Source organism: Eurosta solidaginis, chromosome 1 (genome assembly GCF_040869045.1).
Source record: "Eurosta solidaginis isolate ZX-2024a chromosome 1, ASM4086904v1, whole genome shotgun sequence".
In the NCBI taxonomy this organism is placed as follows: domain Eukaryota; kingdom Metazoa; phylum Arthropoda; class Insecta; order Diptera; family Tephritidae; genus Eurosta; species Eurosta solidaginis.
This window is the reverse complement of record NC_090319.1, coordinates 82,200,017-82,218,767: the sequence shown is the minus strand read 5'-3', so window position 1 is coordinate 82,218,767 and position 18,751 is coordinate 82,200,017. Positions and strand designations below refer to the sequence as shown.

The following is an 18,751-nucleotide window of genomic DNA, read 5'->3' as shown; positions in this document are numbered from 1 at the left end:
TTCAGTTTTATACCCATATATATTGTGTCAATTTTTGTTTCCTATATTACTGCTTCTAGTTGCAGCTTTACTCAACGTTGTACTTTATATTTCCTAGGAAATGTAAAAGATCTTGTTATATTTTATTAATATTTGAGCAAATTTATGGTCGCTGAATTTGGTTTGTCACCTGAAGATGATAGTAATAGAGCCGAAACGCGTACGGGGAAAATGAAACGAAAAGTCACCTGCAAGTAACGGCGGTATTCTTAGAAACCAGAGCTTTTTGCTAGGGCTGCCACTGTTTTCGAAAATTTGGTTGCAAGCTCAAAGAGGCCATATGGCATTCCCTTAAGATAGCTTAATTTTGCTATGGTAGTATTAGGATTACTATATAAAGAAGGTTTAATCTTATTCAGTGTATGCTGTTATGATAAAAGAATATTTCCGGGCCCTTCAAAAAACATTTTTCGCAAGTAGAATCTTTAGGTGGCATTACCCTGCAAAAATCGTTGGATCATGTGGTCCACTTGTGTCATACTGGTGTACTCCATGGATTACACTGATGTAATGGTGAGCTGGAGTATATGGTCCAGTCCTAGGACATCACAATGTTAATTGGACCGTATTTTCTGTATGAATTGTGGTTAATTTTAGAGCACTCTCTTGGTCCATAGCGAGTACTCCATACATGCAGTACTCGCGATTTTTGCAGGGTAACTCTTATGTTTCTATAAAAATTCTTAAAAGACGAAATCACGTGTTTATAAACTCCTTTCGGCTCAGTGACGATTTTATAGGTTCGAGAATATTGCAAGTGCTTCTGAATTCCTCCTCAACAATATTGAAGGGAGCGAAGATCGCTGATGTAATGGGCATAGAAGGCTTCCAAATGATTAAGCGTAGCGGCGAACTATACGCCCACTTGTGGCACACAAATTGAAGATTTCACTAATAGGAGAACGAACATGCTATAGATCTACCGGGATGATTGATATCGCTGCAAAGTCCCTAAGGTCGCGTTTGAAATTGAAGGGCATCAGACACCTTTGGTAAGACATGTTTGCTCAAAAGAACCCAGAAGCAAGGCATGGTATATTTTCGTAACTTGGAAACCTAAACAAATCGATTGATACTAAATTTACTATTTGTACTACCTACATTCCTTTTAACATTAGACAGTGTTTTATTTTGCCGATAAAAAAATAAAAGTTAAATTGTAACAGTTATTATTTCATTGTAAAAATAAAAGCCAAAACAAAAAATTTATCGAAAGTCAACTTAAAACCCTTGGTATTCCGTTGTTTCAAGTGCTACAAATATATATTTAGAACGATAACTGTTAATTTGGCCCTTAATGAAGTCAACTTTTTTAACCTTATTTACTAATACAATTTCTATTTTGACTAATATGTACTAAAAATGTATTTTTTTTATAGTTTTAACTCTATTTTCAACATTTAGTTACGTTTCTTTATGCTTTCACCTAAGTTTTTTGCTTTTGCTGCTGTTGTTCAAGCGCGCCCAACTAACTACAGCAACTCAAGAGCAATAATTAAAAAAAATTATGCACTGAACATTAAAGAACGATATGGCTTCAGCGATGTGCAACTAAAATACAGCAAAAATTTAAATTAAAATGCTACTTAAGAATTGGTATGACCACAAGAAAGATTCTGGATTGTGTGTTTCACTGCAAGAAAATTCTTCAAAAATTTTACTGGAGAGTATCCAAAAATGTTAAAATAACAACAAACTAAATGCGTTTCGAAAACTTTGGAGAAAAACGGTTCAATTACAAGGATGTTATATGGCAAGCCTACCTTATCAACACAAAAATCAAACAAGTAGCAAAGACACACCGATGTGAGATTGAAGATTAATTAAAAATTTTGGAATTATAATTTCAAATGCAACAAAAAAAAAATGATGTGACAAACTACAAAATTGATAAATATTTCAAAGCACTCAGACTGATGCAGATGAATTATGTACTCGCTTAGTTACCGAAAAAATGGAGTAATACAATAAATGTCCAGCGGTATCTTCAAAATTTTGTAAAACGATTTGTAATGCTACTAATATTTTTTTTTTCAACTCATAAAGAAAATAATGAATTAGATCCTAATGCTACATTCACACTTCACCAAACGCGTCAGTTTTGTGTGAAAAATTCCAAATGCGAGGCATTTCCTCATACAAATAGCATTCCTGAAATGACTCATTTCATCGTATTTCAACGCAATCGGCTTGCAAATGCAATCCACTCATACGATCCAAGCACGCTTTTGACATTTTCTTATTAAAATAAACTTTGCAACAATATAATGGTTAAACGGCGTATCATAATCTTAGTACTACTATGCCAGAATTATAAATAGCAGTTGCTTTTTTTAAAGACAAACTGAAAATTCTACCCGAAACTGCTTTGTATTTTTAATATTAGTGTCCTGTCAGTGGAGTCTTATTGTGCGAAAGTCAAACGAAATGCGCATGAGGCCATTGTAATTGATTTCAAATTACTCATTTGGAAGTACAAATTTGAGGCCAGTGTAAATTTAGTTTACATTTTATTTTTTTCTGAATAAAATCAGAAATGCGCTCATGAAAACTGTGCAAGCACAGGTTGAAGAAGCATAAACATCGCATTTTCTTATAAGCGTCACATTTTTTAGAGATCAACACAAGACATATAAAAAACAAATTTTAATTGCCCTAGCGCCATCTGTAGTTAGTTAAAATAGCAGCAGTTGCATACAGACCTGTTCTAGATTTCACAATAAGTCTAGCATTTTTTAGTATCTTTGCTTTTTGTTTCCTTTTTTTTTGTGGTAACCATATGAAAATTTTTCTCAAATTGATAACGGAAATTGTATCCATTTAGGGATGTGCGAAAAGCTTTTCAAATAAAAATTTTGTATCGAACCAAAGCATGGAAGAATAATATTCAACGAACTCTTAAATTAAAATATGCTGAACTTTTTGTATTGCAAAGTTTTAGTATATATTTTTCAATTTACTTCATTTTAAAATTGAGTTAATAGTTCTTTTGTATTAAATCCACTACACACTATAACATTAATATAAAATGTTACACTTAAAGAAAGCTATCATATATAAAGTTTGGTTCTGTAGAACTAGCTCTCTCGGCCAAATGTTACATATCGACGGCTGTGTTACCCTACTTCAGTTGAGAGTGTATTGAACTTACGTTGAGATAAAGTGATTTTAAACCAATGTCGGAGAGAGCGTATTCTTTTCTCGAATGCAGATATATATAACATTTTTGAAAAACGATTAGGATGATCTTCCCCTCAGTCATCGATGTAGAACAATGGTGCACTCGACAGCTTCGGAAAACTACTCGGCGTTCAGCTACATGCCGTATGAACGTTGTGACAAATTTACAATGCCATATTAGGCCGAAACGCAGCTTTCGTTATATTAAGTTAAAAATATCATAGTGACTTAGCCATGCATAACAAATGCAGTACGAGTACTATGCCCCATAAAACATTCTTGCTGATCAAGTAAACATCAGTGTTGTGGCAGCCACCTGCTTTAGCAGAATAATTTGACAAGTCACTATGTTTAGCTAAATGCTGCACTATTTATTGGGAATTGAGACGTAGTTCGGGAGATAACTCAGCAGACAGTGGCTTATGGTTTTGTTTTCAATCATGCCACCAACTTCAAACATTCCGGTATCATAACGCCACCTGCTGAAGGAAAGAACTAATTTCAAATACTCTCCCCTTAATTTTAGATGTATCCGCCTTGTGACCCAAGCTACTTCGGCAGGAGTGATTGGGATGACATAGTACGACCTGATCTCATTACATCTTTCGTATGGACAATCAGAAACCATCGATTGTTAAAACAACCATAGCGAAACAGCTGCGCCTTGTCCCAGCAAAATATAGATACGACACCACGAAGTACTTGACGGATTACACTTCACATGCTCCATATAGCAACTACAAAAGTAGTGTCCCAGTATATTGAACCGAAAGTAATATCTTTAGGTCACGTACAACTATTTTTCGAAACTCAATCGTTATTTAAGCATATTTAAATTTTCAAAAATATCTGGGGCCGTATCGCGTTTTACGATTTGTGAGGAACAACTTGATATGTGATTGTGATAGTCCTCAGTCACAGCGGTTTTTATCCGTTATTGTGCCTCATTCAGAACAAATATCACGACAATTGGAATCAATTCTATATATTTGTCTGCAAATTGTGTTGCAAATAAGTATGACTAGATGTCGCAATAAAATTATACAAGGTAGCCTCTGTAAACGCCCTCACTGACAGCAGATATGTATGTACCATCATTAGAGAACAAAGAGGGTAGATTAATAATAGGGAGCATTGTAGAGTCGTTCATTCGCCACAAAGTGGGACGGCTGCTACAGGAATTTACCATACGTTTTGCCCCTGCTTCGTTTTCACCATCTGGATTAAAAAAGTCATTAGCCTGGGCATTCGCGCAATTTTAGTGATGTAAATTACATGGCGCCGGTGCCAGCTCAATGGTAGCTCATTGACGCAATGACTCCAAGCGAATTTTTGACGTTACTCAGTAGTGAGTGCGTAGTACATTTCATTTGCGCTATTGAGTGAAACAATTTTTGTGTGTCAGGCACGAGTTTGGTGTTATTGACGCTACTGGCAATGATGACACTGAGCTGATGATAGTAGCGCTGGTAGTTCAGCATTTGAATCAGAGAAAGAATTGATGACCCATGTAAATTTTTATGGCTTTGGCTATTATTGGCTGTGACTTTGAACCAAATAAGTGCTGCGGACATAACAACCGGGGTCATTTTTGAGTTTTATATTTTAGATTTAATGCACAATTCATATGGGTGTGTTTGAGCAGCCAAATAATAACAGTAGTATTGCTAAAGTGCTGCTTAGTTGATGGAATGTCGCTAATTTCCTAGCGATGATCAATAGATTGCCAAAATTTCGTTCAACGAACGCGCGAAATTGCCATATCTGCTAAAATTTTGCCGAAGAACGCTATGCGCTGTCATAAAAAGTATGACTGCTGCAGCTTAAAAAATCAGGCGGACAGCATAGCAAAAGGTACGGTGAATTCTTCTTACAGCCGTCCTACAATTTCCACAAAGTTTTAAAACTCTACAATGCACCATCTTATATTTAAAGAGTCTTTGGCCTCAGTATTGTTTTCTGAGATATCTAGTGGTAAGTAGTCTGAGTTTAAATAACTTGTTCATTGCTTGATACAATAGCGGCGAATTGTTCCTATCACAGTCAGTCACTCACAGTGACAAAGTCACAGCTACACGAATATATGCCAACTCTAGATCGAGCGCCTTTTCTAAATCACTATAGGTCAAATTGGCATAATGAAATATTTGAACTAGGGACAATGCGTACTCAGTAAATCCATGACGTAATATTCTAAATAATTTGACAGGCTCATAGTTATTTATCGTTTGAATAAAAATTTCCATCCGATCGTAAGCTGCGAACAGCCCCTGTCTTCTAACAAAAAATAAAAGAACGAACTGGGCTGGGCCCGTGTATCGTGTTTTACGATCACGGATGAAAAACAAATTTCAATCAAATGATAAATATGAATCTGTCAAGTTTTTCATAAAAATTTTGCAGCCTATATTTCACGTACTACCTGTAATGCGATGTAAAAAATTTAATTCTATCACGTGTAACACGATACGGGCCCTGATTTCATTTTTCTGTATAATATAAACTTCAAATGGATCAAAATTAGTTTTTTTAACATTGAATTTCAGTTTTAGATATTTTTCAACCTATTTGCAATACCGTTGTACAAAATTTACAAAAACCTAACCTAGAATTTTTTTTTAATACATAACCTCACTTAATTGATAGTTCTCGAATTTAATACTTAACAGACCCATACATACATATGCACATACCTAAATACCAACAAGGGTTTTTATATTAAAAAAAGTAATAATAATAATTCACCATACCCAACTACACACCTGCATTCAAACATAGTAAAACAAAACCACACTCAATTCAAAATGCAATTAAGCCCATTTTAAAATGAAAGCTAAAGAATGTCAATATTTTTTTTTTTACTTTTTTCTCTTTTCCTCTACACAAAAAAAAAATTAATTAATCAATGAATTTATTTATATAATATAAAACTCTTTAAAATTCACAAATTCACGCAAATTATGAATGGCTCAACTCACTGTGCTCACCTACCACAACCTTGACAACAAAAATATCAATAATTATGTTGCTAAAATTCACCACATACCAAAAAAATGAATTTCGCTACCCCGCGCTACTCTCATCCACTTATAATTGTCTGGGAATCTGGTCTAAATGCGCAAATATTTATATAGATCACGTTCTGGGGAGAGTAGTGCGATGCAACAACAACAAAAACAACAGCAACAACAAAGTGCACAATTACAAGAGCAACAGCAACAACAAAAACCTAATTCACGATCTAGCAAGAAACGTGCAGCAGCTGCTGCTGCTGCGGCATTAGTTAGTGGTGGTGGTAAAAATCGTGATTCACCAGTTGAAAAACTAGCCAAATCATCACCGTCGCACATACAACAACTGTTTCGCACTGAGCTAGCAACACCAACGCCACCACCCAATGCACCTTCACCACTCTCTTTGCCACCGCCAAGCACGCGAACACCAACGCCAACAGAAACACCTACACCCACGCCAACACATACACCATCACCATCACCGATTGTTATGTTACATAGTGGTGGAGGTGGTGGTGGTAATAATAATGCATCACCGACTAGGCAGAAAGGCAGTGGAGGCGGTACGGCGGGCTCCAATAGTAGTACAAGTGGCACAAGTGAAAATAACGAGACAAGAGGAAATAAAAGCTCTGGTGGTGCATCTAATATAACAACATCAACAAATCTTACATTAACTGATTCCACCTCTTCGGTTTCGACATCCGCTACTCATGACAAAGCTCTAACAGCTGCCTCTGACAGCGTTGATGGTGTCTCAGCCTATTCGAGCACTAGTGAAGTTGTCAATTTGAGCGGCAATAAAAGTAGCGGCATTAATAGCAGACGCAGTGGTGGTGGCGCAGGTGCTTCAAATTCCACAGCAACGGTAACAAGCAGCAGTAGCACTGTAGTTGCTTCGGAAGTGATCGCCACAAATTTGAGTGGTAAGCCGTTAAATAAAAAATTACTGCGCGCGCAACAAACACTCTATCAACAGCAGCAACAAGAATTGGCCGCACAACAACAGCAACAGCAAAAACGTTCCCCTGACCGTAATAAAAATGGCGCTGGTGGCAGCAGCGGCAGAAGTGCTGCTAGCTCCTCCTCAAATCCCTCCACCTCTTCATCTTCCTCTAAGACGACTAAAGCTTCGGCTGCTAAAGGTTCAAATAATTCGAATACCCTAACCTCCTCCAAATCCTCTAATGCTTCTTATTCTTCAAAGAACACTGCTACCACAACTTCTGCTTCTTCCTTTACTAACACCACAAACAGTAGCAAAAAAAGCAATAACAATGCTAATAATAATCATAGTAATAATAGCAATAGCGGTAAAAATAGCAATAGTAGCACTAGCTCCAATACCTCCAATGAGCTGCAAGCTCAACAACAACAACCGCATTCACAGCAATCTCAGCAACAACAGCAATCTTATATTGCTGCTGTTGGCGACAATAGTAATGATATTATAGAAATTGTGCAATTAACTCCATCCAACTCTTCCTCTACTTCTTCTACGCTTACACAACAACAACCCCATTCGATGCAAACGAAATCTTTACAATCGTCAACAAATGCGGCCTCAATACCCACAACAACAACAACCAATCCCTCGGGTTCGCAACTTAGAACACCGGATAGCGGTATCTTCTCATCCTCCTCATTTGTTGCCAATAGCAGCACAATCTCAAATGCATCCTCTAGCAGCAGTAGTAGTAGCGGTGGCCTCAAATTTAGCTATGAACCTCAATCTGGTAGCACCGTAGGTACTACACCACCCGTTATCGATTCAACGGCAGCACATTTACTTACCGCTGTCACTTCATCGTTAAGTGGTAACATTATTAATACAACCACCACCACAACCTCATCAGCTACAACTATCAAAGATTCACCGCCTAGCTCACCGGGTTCTGAAGCCGGTGCTATCGTTGTGGCGCCACGTAAGCGTGGCCGCAAAGCAAAGGATCCCCTCGCCATGGACACAAAAGTTGATGTAAAAGTATTTCAAAATGGTAGCGGTCCCACAACAGGCGCTGCCTCTGGTGCAGTAACTATAGCTACCACGGCAAGTTGTACGCCAGCGAATGTGGTGCCCAGTAGTGGCGCCGGAGGAGGTGGCAGTGCTGGTGCACTAGTACATACCGCCGCTCACATGCTTGGAAACCAACTAAACCCGAATAGTAATGTGGCACAGAAATTAACTGATCAATTGCATATGGAAATACAGGACCATAGCATTTATACAGCGGATCCAGTGGCACAAACATTTGTTGGTGTGCCCTTCCCCGGCAAGACGACTGTGAGTAGCAACATTTTTAACTTTTATGCTTTAAGGCACATATGTATATCTAATGTTTTTATCTCTACTCATCTTTCACAGCGCAATACAACTACGAATGTGACCGGCAACTCGATCTCTGGCTCCAATGCCGGCAGCACTATAACATCCGCTGCAGCAGCTGAGATTGGCGGCGGCACATCATTGGCTTCGATGTTTGGTAGCGGTGTTAATGGGAACATGGCTATTCCACAGAGCTTAGAGCAACTACTCGAGCGTCAGTGGGAGCAGGGCTCACAATTTCTCATGGAACAGGCTCAACACTTTGACAGTAAGTTTTTAAATTGATGTATTGGATATTTACACGCTTGTAAGCTACGAGTCCCCAATATGTTCGTCGAGCACAGAAGAAACACACTAGAGAAAACTGCGGGCCTGTTAAAACACCGCTCTCAGAACTGCCACGGGATGTCTTTTTATGTCTCCGCCACATCACCTACACAGTGAGGCGAGAATGCTCCCCTAAAGGAGCGAAATTAAATGCTGAACAAACAGTTTCTGCTGAATACACCTGGGCATCCCAACAGATATATCATTGAAGAGGCCCAGCCTCCCAAGAACTTATGAAGTCATCCCCGTAAGCACTATGAAGAAAGAAAAAAAGAAGCATGATAAGGGACTCAGAGTCATCCGTAAAAAGGCGTCTTACTGCTATGCCACGGATTGCCCGGTGAACTCCGTTCTTAAAGAAAACTACCTAACAGGAATAGCAACCTCCCCAGAGAAACGCGTGTCACTCTAGCTCAACTTTTATCTGGATACTGTAATCTATATATATAAAAAGAAGTGTACATTTTGATTGTCACTCCATAACTCGAGAACGGATAGAAAGATTGCCATGAAATTTTTAGGAAAGATACAGGAAGAAGAGATAATGGTTAGTTGATTTTGAAATCCCAAATCGGTTTAGCCATTCTTGAGTTATGATTTTTTTTTAGAAAAAATTCAAAATTTATTGAGATCAAAACGTGGGCCTGGGTAATCCTGGGATGTGCTTGTACAATATGGGTATCAAATGGAAGCTGTTCATGAGTACTTTGATACTGGGTATTTTTCGTAGCCCTTGGTGACTAGGGTCTCGAGGGATATGCCAAAACGTGGACCCGGGCACCCCTAGAATGTGTTTATACAATATGGATATCAAATGAAAGCTGTTGATGAGTGCTTTAGTACAGAGTAGTTTTCATACCTATTGGTGACTAGGGTCTCCAGATATAGGCCAAAACGTGGACCCGGGCACCCCTAGAATGTGTTTATACAATATGGATATCAAATGAAAGCTGTTGATGAGTGCTTTAGTACAGGGTAGTTTTCATACCTATTGGTGACTAGGGTCTCGAGATATAGGCCAAAACGTGGACCCGGGCACCCCTAGAATGTGTTTATACAATAGGGATATCAAATGAAAGCTGTTGATGAGTGCTTTAGTACAGAGTAGTTTTCATACCTATTGGTGACTAGGGTCTCGAGATATAGTCCAAAACGTGGACCCGGGCACCCCTAGAATGTGTTTATACAATATGGATATCAAATGAAAGCTGCTGATAAGTGCTTTAGTACAGGGTAGTTTTCATACCTATTGGCGACTAGGGTCTCGAGATATAGGCAAAAACGTGGATCAGGGTAACACTAGGATGTGTTTTGAAATTATGGATATCAAATTGAAGCTATTGCTGTGTGCTTTAGTACAGAGTAAGTTTTATGCCGCTGGGTGACTAGGGTCTCGAGATATAGGCCAAAACTTGGGCCCGTGAATGCCTAGACAGTGTTTATACAACTGATACTGATGATGAGTGTTTTAGTACAGAGTAATATATTATACCGCTGGGTGACTAGGGTCTAGAGATATAGGCCAAAACGTTGACCCCGATACCCCTAGAATATGTGGTAATATGGATATAAAATGAAAGCTTTTGCTGACAGCTTTAAAGTAATTTTCATTGTGATATTCGATTTAATCGCATCAACCTGGCAAAACTGATAAATATGCATGCGAAGCCGAAATGAATTAATAATACCCACATACCTATTTACATACGTCCTATTCGATTTGCCTGAAATTTGGTATATAAAGTTGCCTATATTAGATGCTTTTTTCCGGGAAGTAGATCAGAGACGGTCTGGGACTGTGATTAGGACTAGGACTGGGACTGGGACTGAGACTCGGAATGGGACTGGAACAAAATACATACCACCGTCTGGGACTGGCAATAAGATATGAAGCAGAATGAGAAAAACTTGAGAGAAGAGAAAAGAGAGAAGGAGACTGAGAAAGAGATAGAATGAGATGAAGATGTAGATAGATTAAGCGAAAAATACGGAGGGAGGAGTGAATACAAAGATTATGAAAAAGTGTAGAGGAGCGAGGGCAGAGTTACGACAGAAAAAGCTTATTAAAATGTATGCAGATAGACTAAATTTAGGGCAGAACAACGTCTGCCGGGTCTGCTAGTCATCATATATATTACTGCTTTTTTTATGTACGGGTCCCTTTTTCTCTCTTATTTGGAATCCAAATCTATAAATAAAGTTTTGGTCGGGCTATTAGCGAGCTTTGGGCAATTCTGGTCGTAGTGCTTTTGTGTAGCTATATTTTATTAAAAAAATTTGTTAAAAATAAAGGATTGTGAGCACCCAAAGAAATATATTTGTACTATGGCACTATCGGGAATATTTGCACTGCATTACCGGTAGTTGCTACCATATGCCAGATGGCAGCGCAAGCTGTACGTTTTAATTGATTGTTAGAACAGCTGATTTTTGTTGATATTTGATAAGATACTTTTATATTGGTTGCGCAAGATGCGCACGGGTCCGACTAGTAGGTTAAACTCTTACATATCCAGAATCAAGCCCGACAATGTATGTCTATCTTGTATTGTGTCCCACATGATACCAACCATCTTTTCAATTGCAAAGTTGAACCAACGCCTCTAACACCCTTATCTCTCTAGCCCGAACTGGTGAAACTGCAAGCTTCCTCAGACTCCCGTTAGAGGATATTGATGATAATTAGTGGGTGGTCGCACCTATTTGAATGGGGCGGAGAACTGCTACAACAACATAAACAAGGGATAATTTAATTCTTATCTCTTCAAATTTAATATTTATTTGCAAATTTAAATAGAATGATAAATCTTTTCTTCTCTACCTCATAGTTGCTTCACTTCTATCCTGCCTACATCAGCTGCAGCGCGAAAATGTACGACTCGAAGAGCATGTGACCAGCTTAATAGCACGACGCGATCATCTATTGGCTGTTAATGCACGACTTGCCGTGCCATTGAAAACAAATACAACACAGAGCCAAGGTAAGTGAAAGAGCGCAGTGTGCGAAAATGAACTTAAAATTGGAAAAAAAATAAAGAGAGTGTGAGAGAAAGAAGATAATGAATTAAGCGAGTATGCAAGAATATGGATGCGGAAAAATACTTTAGGAAGTTGCGAATAGAAAGAAGCAAAATTTCATCATTCAAAAAAGTGGACAAATTCTCTCTTACATTTTATTTTGGATTGAAAACTTTAAAAAAATAATATTCCCTCCCACGCACGCATACAAAGAATGTATAAAATATGCGCGCGACTGCGTTTTCACTTACGGCTCTAAATTTGAATTTATCTAATGTAAAAGAATTATTAAGCAGAAGCGGCACACACAAAAATAAACAGAAAAGCAGAAGGGATGCGATTGTAAAATTCTATGTTAAATGCGCGTCAAAGTAAAAAAGAAATTCCATAGGGCCATTCAATTTCATAGTTCTTTCATATTATTGTTTTTTTTTATTATTCTTTTTATTGGTTTAGGCGTAAAGTTAATTCGAATATACAATTCTTTTTTATAAATATGTTGCTGGCTTTTTTCTGGTTCTAACCTCTCGCTGAATTTAATTTTTAAATTAATAGGGGGTGTAAAATCTGTTTTTTTTTTTCATAAATACAAACATAACCTCTTTTTATATTTCTGCTAACAATAATTTTTCTTTTTTTTTCGTAGCTAATTAAGTGAAAAATCATTTATGCCAATTTCACACAGGGGTTTAATTAAATAATTAGACAAGTTGTCTACATTAAAGCCCTTATTGAATTAATTAATTAATTAATTATCTCATTGCTGTTTTATTGAATGCTTAATGGAGTGAAAAATCTAGCCTGTTAAAGAGGAAATAGTTGCTATCTATTATAATTATCTTTTATCAAAATCCTAATATTTTTTGGGACTGCTGACAAATGTTCGTTAATAAAGCAAGTGGCCCTGTGTGAAAAGGAAAAATTAATTATTTTATTAAAAAAAATTTGACTATTAAGTTTCTGTGTGAAATTGGTATTAGTATTTTTATTTTAAAACTTAAAAGAAAAAAATCTTAAATAAAAAACAACGCATATTCGGAAATTAAAAATTTTTTCATGCTTAACAATTTGTTTATTTTTTTTAGGTTATATATAAACAAACAAAAACACTTAAATCAACAAAAACCAAACGCAAACATAATTTAACTCTTTGTATATATATTTTTGTTTAGCACTTAATATTTTTAGGATCTAGATATATATTCATTTTTTTATTTTTTTTTAAATATATATCTATAATATATATATTTATGTATGTTTGTACTCTATATACTATATATTGATTAACCACTAGTAAGTGTCTCATCACTAATAAGACTGGCATCACTATTTTCAAAAATATACAATATTTGTATGTATCAGTAAAGAAATTCCAAAAAATTTGAACACTTTACACAAAAAAAAAACATCATAGCAACATTAATCATTGCCAACAAAATCCTAATCCAATCATTATAACACATAAAATATTTAAGCATTTGCCACACAATGGTATTGAGTAGAGTACAAATCGAAATTGTAATAACCAAAACTTAAACAAAAAACACAATTGGATGTAAATATCGGTGGTGTATATAGAGGTGGGATGGGAGCGATCGCTAACAGAGATTTGCAAAATTGAAATCCCAAAAATGTAAAAAAAAAATTAACACTTAAACATAAATTGAATTCATTCATCAAATATTGTATGCCAAAATTTTATTCAATGTATACTCCTCATCCCAAATCCTGTACCCGCCACTGACACAAATGAACTTAGTATATACGCACATGAATGCATTCTTAGTGTATACATAAATAATTTTTAACTAATTTAAATTAATTTTCTTTCTAAATTTCTTGGTTTATGTACAAATTACAAAATTAATTCTATACTAATATTGGCTGGAATTTGAATTTTGTATCGTAATTAACATGTGCAAATAGTTTATATATGTATATGATACTTAAGGCATTAAATTTCATAGCATTTTATGAACAAATGCAATTTGTGTGTTTCGCAGGATTTCACGTTCCATTCCTGCTTTGAATGCGTTTATTAGAGAGATGATGATAGGGCTTAGAAGAGTATTAAAGGACTATATAATGTTGTCATAGCAGAGCAAATAGACTTTGTCCCACACAAACCTAAGCTTCAAAAAAGTTTGATCTCAATTTTGCTCTATCCATATTTTACTAACTGATTTATCCACCCATTTCCATTCAATTTGATTTTCATGTAGCGGAACAGTAAGTATCTGCATGAGAGCTTTTTGATACCAAATTTGAGTAATTGAGGATTTACTTCTCAGAGTTCAGGAGGTACAGAAAACTCATCATTTGTTTTAAGGGGCGTGGTATTCCCCCAAATTACAATTGTATACAAAGAGGTTGTTGTTGTTGTTGTAGCGATTAGGACACTCCCCGATGGCCTTGGGGAGTGTTATCGAGTTGATGGTCCTTTGCCGGATGCAGATCCGGTACGTTCCGGTACCAAGCCCGACCATCACGGGAACGATTTGTTATGACCACATGCGACCTTCTAGGCCATCCCGCCCTCCCGCCCCTAGATCCATGAGGAGTTCGGGGTCGTCAGAGCCTCGGCTGTTAATTGAACAGGATTCGCCACGGATAGGTGAGGTTGCCAATTGGGTTTGGAGAAGCTATGTATTGCGCTGGCAACCTGAGGGGCTGCACTACACAAACCCCTTGAATCCGGTATTTTAGTCGCCTCTTACCACAGGCATACCTACCGCGGTTATATTCTAGCCCTCTAACCCTCTGGCGGTATACAAAGAGGTCATATTCAGGGTTGTCATTTAGTCCGACAGTTGTCAGTATATGAATTGAAATCGGTAAATCTTTCCATCTTTAATTCTAAAAACGATTGGTTTTGTAATCTATTCAAATAGCTATTGATCCATAAATACAAATTGAGCATTATCCCAAAAATTCAAAAAACCATGTCTAAATTATTAACTGTTTTGGTTCTGATTCTGACAAAAATCGAATGAACCTCCTGTGAAAATTTCATAAAAATTTGAGAACTTTAAACATCTATACATACCGTCGGCGTAGCATCATCTACTTTCCCGAAATTTATTCATTGTCCATAGTCTAAACCATATTTCTCATTTTTGATAGTTTTTTTCTTGGCCCCGCTGGTTTTCTCTGAATCTGTCTTCTGCGAAGTTGCTAATTTCTCGATTTCAAACTTTTCGACCTTTGACCATTTTTGCCTGAAATTTTACAGACTCTTTGCTCGCGCGATTGTCGTTCCTGAATCTTGTACTCTAAGGTCTGCGATCAGCTATACCTTGTCAATTTTCTATTGAATTTTGTAACTTCGGTTTTTAAAACGCTCTTGGACCAACGGATTTTTTTGCTTGTCATAGTATTTTTTTTTTACAGAGCCAGTAGGCCGATAGGGAGATTACCGGTTACCAGTTTTGTGGCTGGTCTTGATAAGGTTCAGCGCTACTGTTCGCTCTACAAATTGCGCCTGAATTGCTTAATAACTTCGTTGAGTCTATATTTTCGAAGGATTTCGAAATAAACTAGCAGTGTATACTTAAGTCTAGCAACTCTTTTGTGGTTATCATAACCTGGATCAGCCTGCGTGCTTCATCTTTTCTGTGGTTTAATGAAAGCAAGACTTCTTTGGTTTGGTATGGGGGGTTGCGAATATATTAAATACCTCTATGTAGCATTTGATTTCGAACCTTTGCCCGTAGGCGGTCAGTATTTCAGTCTTATGGCGTGCGAGCCCAGCAGGAACTACGTATTGAGCTTTTTGCTTTGGTATTAAACTTCAATCGTTTGAAACCGTCTATTATGGTGTTGCTCAGGTATCATTAGTAGAGATCTCTTACTGTGTTATACGGTTAGTTGAATGACAGCTGACGCTTGGGAAGAGAAGCTCTACATGAAAGCTATAGAGGTCTGGTGGTATAGCACAAAAATAACGGTTAATTGCTTAGATAATATCTTATAACTATATAATTCCGAATAAGATTGATCTCACCTTGTATAACTCTTCTGAAGTCGATGAAAGCCGACCCTGAGGATATGTTTAGCGAATTGATAATTCAACCTCGTCAATTTGCATACACATGCATCATCTCCAGAATGTTGAGTCGCATCGCATGTACTCTCTGGGCAGTAGTCTGTCAAAACACGAATAACTAGAAAAGAATGATGTTTAGGGAACCCAACGAGATAGATCTGTGGCCAGAAGGGCATCCTTACACTGCTAAAGTTAACTTCAGTCCAGCGTTTATTCAGCCCACTCGAAGTACATCTCTTATGAAGCAGGCTCGAATCTAGGCAAACCATATCTGCCCATACTATACTTTCATAACTGAGTTTCTCACCCCGTTCCTTCGAGGGCATGATGGTGTGGAAGCTAGCAAAGAGAACACAAAGGGTATGGGCTCATAGTTATCTGTTCGAGTGCGCTGTTTCTCATGCTTAAAGTTTCATTTATTAATTTCTTCGGTCCCTATTGTTGTTGTAGCGATAAAAACACTCTCCGCAGGTTTTGGGAAGTGTTATCGATGTTGATTGTCCTTTGCCGAATATAGATCCGGTACGTTTCTAAGCCCTCTAACCACTTCGGTCTCTGGGACCATATTGTCTCAAAATCAGCTGACTCCGTATTTTGTTAACAACGTCGACTTGTTTGTTCTATCTACGCTAACAGGATCTTTGCGTTGCTAACAGTTGATGGCAGTGTGGCAATTAGGGTGTGATTCGCCAAATTATTCCCAAACATGCTTTGGAAATTGATTTAATGTCCTTCTGATCTTTTTGGTAACCCATTAAAGGAGTGAATTCTAATTGATTTTTCTTTTTCGAGAATGATCTCTAAATAATTTATACGTATAGAATTGCTTACATATATACATAGTTGTTTATTTGCACATGTTTTTTCATCACCCTCACACTCAAATATATCTCAATATACGTTCACAAATATATGCCAAGCGCACATATTAACAGTCACTCATTAAATCAACACACAAGTTCACGGTTTGCTTCTGTGTAAAAAATTTAAGTTTTAAAAGTAATAACTATATTATATTTATATTTTATATTATAATATATATACCTAAGCAAATTTTTAAATATTTAGTACTTTACTTTACTTTTAAAATGTATGCGAAATAAAAACTTAAATACATATTTATTTCCTTAAACAAAAAAAAAAAAAATGTCTTATATACGTAAATCCATCAATCAACCAATCCACCAGTCAACCTTCACCACGTACATACTATATATATACACATACTATATAAATATATATGTATTTAAATTAATGTTAATTAAGTAATTAGAATTTGAAAAATTTGCTGAATATAAAATGAAATTCTTAAAAATTTTTAAAATTAAAAAAAAATGGTGTTTGTTTATTTTCTTTGCATTATACATACCACATACATATGTTTTTATACTCAGCTGAGCAGAGCTGACAGAGTATATAATTTTGTTCGCATAACGGTAATCCGAACGGCATAAACTAATCGAGATAGATCTATACATCAAAATAATCTTGACGAAAAAACGAAATTCATTTAGCCATGTCCGTCCGTCCGTAAACACGATAACTTGAGTAAAATTTGAGGTATCTTAATGAAATTTGTTATGTAAGTTCCTGGGCACCCATCTCAGATTCCTATTTAAAATGAACGAAATCGGACTATAACCACGCCCACTTTTTCGATATCGAAAATTTCGAAAAACCGAAAAAGGGCGATAATTCATTACCAAGGACAAAGAAAGGATAAAGCGATGAAACTTGGTAGGTGGGTTGATCTTATGACGCAGAATAGAAAATTAGTAAAATTTTGGACAACGGGCGTGGCACCGCCCACTTTTAAAATAAGGTAATTCAAAAGTTTTGCAAGCTGTCATTTGGCAGTCGTTGAGGATGTCATGATGAAATTTGGCAGGAACGTTACTCCTATTACTATATGTGTGCTAAATAAAAATTAGCAAAATCGGATGACGAACACGCCCACTTTAAAAAAAGAAATTTTTAAAAGTCAAATTTTAACAAAAAATTAAATATGTTTACAGTAAATTAAATATCTTACAGCAAAAATCGATATATCTTTACTAAACTTAGTTCACGTACTTATCTGAACTCACTTCATCTCGGTATTAAAAATGGGCGAAATCCGACTATGACCACGCCCACTTTATCGATATCGAAGAATGAAAAAAATGCCATCATTCTATACCAAATACGAAAAAAGGAATGAAACATGGTGATTGGGTATTTTGACGCAAAATATAACTTTGGAAAAAACTTTGTAAAATGGGTGTGACACCTACCATATTAAGTAGAAGAAAATTAAAAGTTCTACAGGGCGAAATCAAAAGCCCTTGTAATCATGGCAGGAATACCGTTCGTGGTATTACATATATAAATAAATTAGCGGTACCCAACAGATGATGTTCTGGGTCCCTGGTCCACAGTTTGGTCGATATCTCGAAAACGCCTTCACATATCCAACTAAGGGCCACTCCCTTTTAAAACCCCCATTAATACCTTTAACTTGATACCCATATCGTACAAACACATTCCAGGGTTACCCCAGGTTCATTTTCCTACATGGTGATTTTCCCTTATTTTGTCTCCAAAGCTCTCAGCTGAGTATGTAATGTTCGGTTACACCCGAACTTAGCCTTCCTTACTTGTTCCTTTCGGAATTGTAAAAAAAAAACTATGCAAGCCCCCTCATCGGTGTAGCGTTTACACTCCCTATGCATCTAAGAAAATCGAAAAAAAAAATGCAAATGCTTTTTTCTGCCGAATTTTTTCTTTTCATTTCTTTCAAGGCGAATCCATACAAGGTGATGT

At 36.7% G+C, this 18,751-nt stretch overlaps 1 protein-coding gene across 8 annotated transcripts in view; it reads left to right on the top strand.

Annotated features, from left to right (window-relative positions):
* Alh (Alhambra) overlaps positions 1-18,751 on the top strand; it is a 279,926-nt gene that overhangs the window by 200,776 nt on the left and 60,399 nt on the right. For all 8 annotated transcript variants that reach the window (XM_067758789.1, XM_067758763.1, XM_067758770.1 and 5 more), the window contains exons 8-10: positions 6,354-8,517; positions 8,599-8,827; positions 11,715-11,867. In XM_067758789.1, the coding sequence (XP_067614890.1) occupies positions 6,354-8,517; positions 8,599-8,827; positions 11,715-11,867 (2,546 nt within the window). The remainder of the gene's footprint in view (positions 1-6,353; positions 8,518-8,598; positions 8,828-11,714; positions 11,868-18,751) is intronic.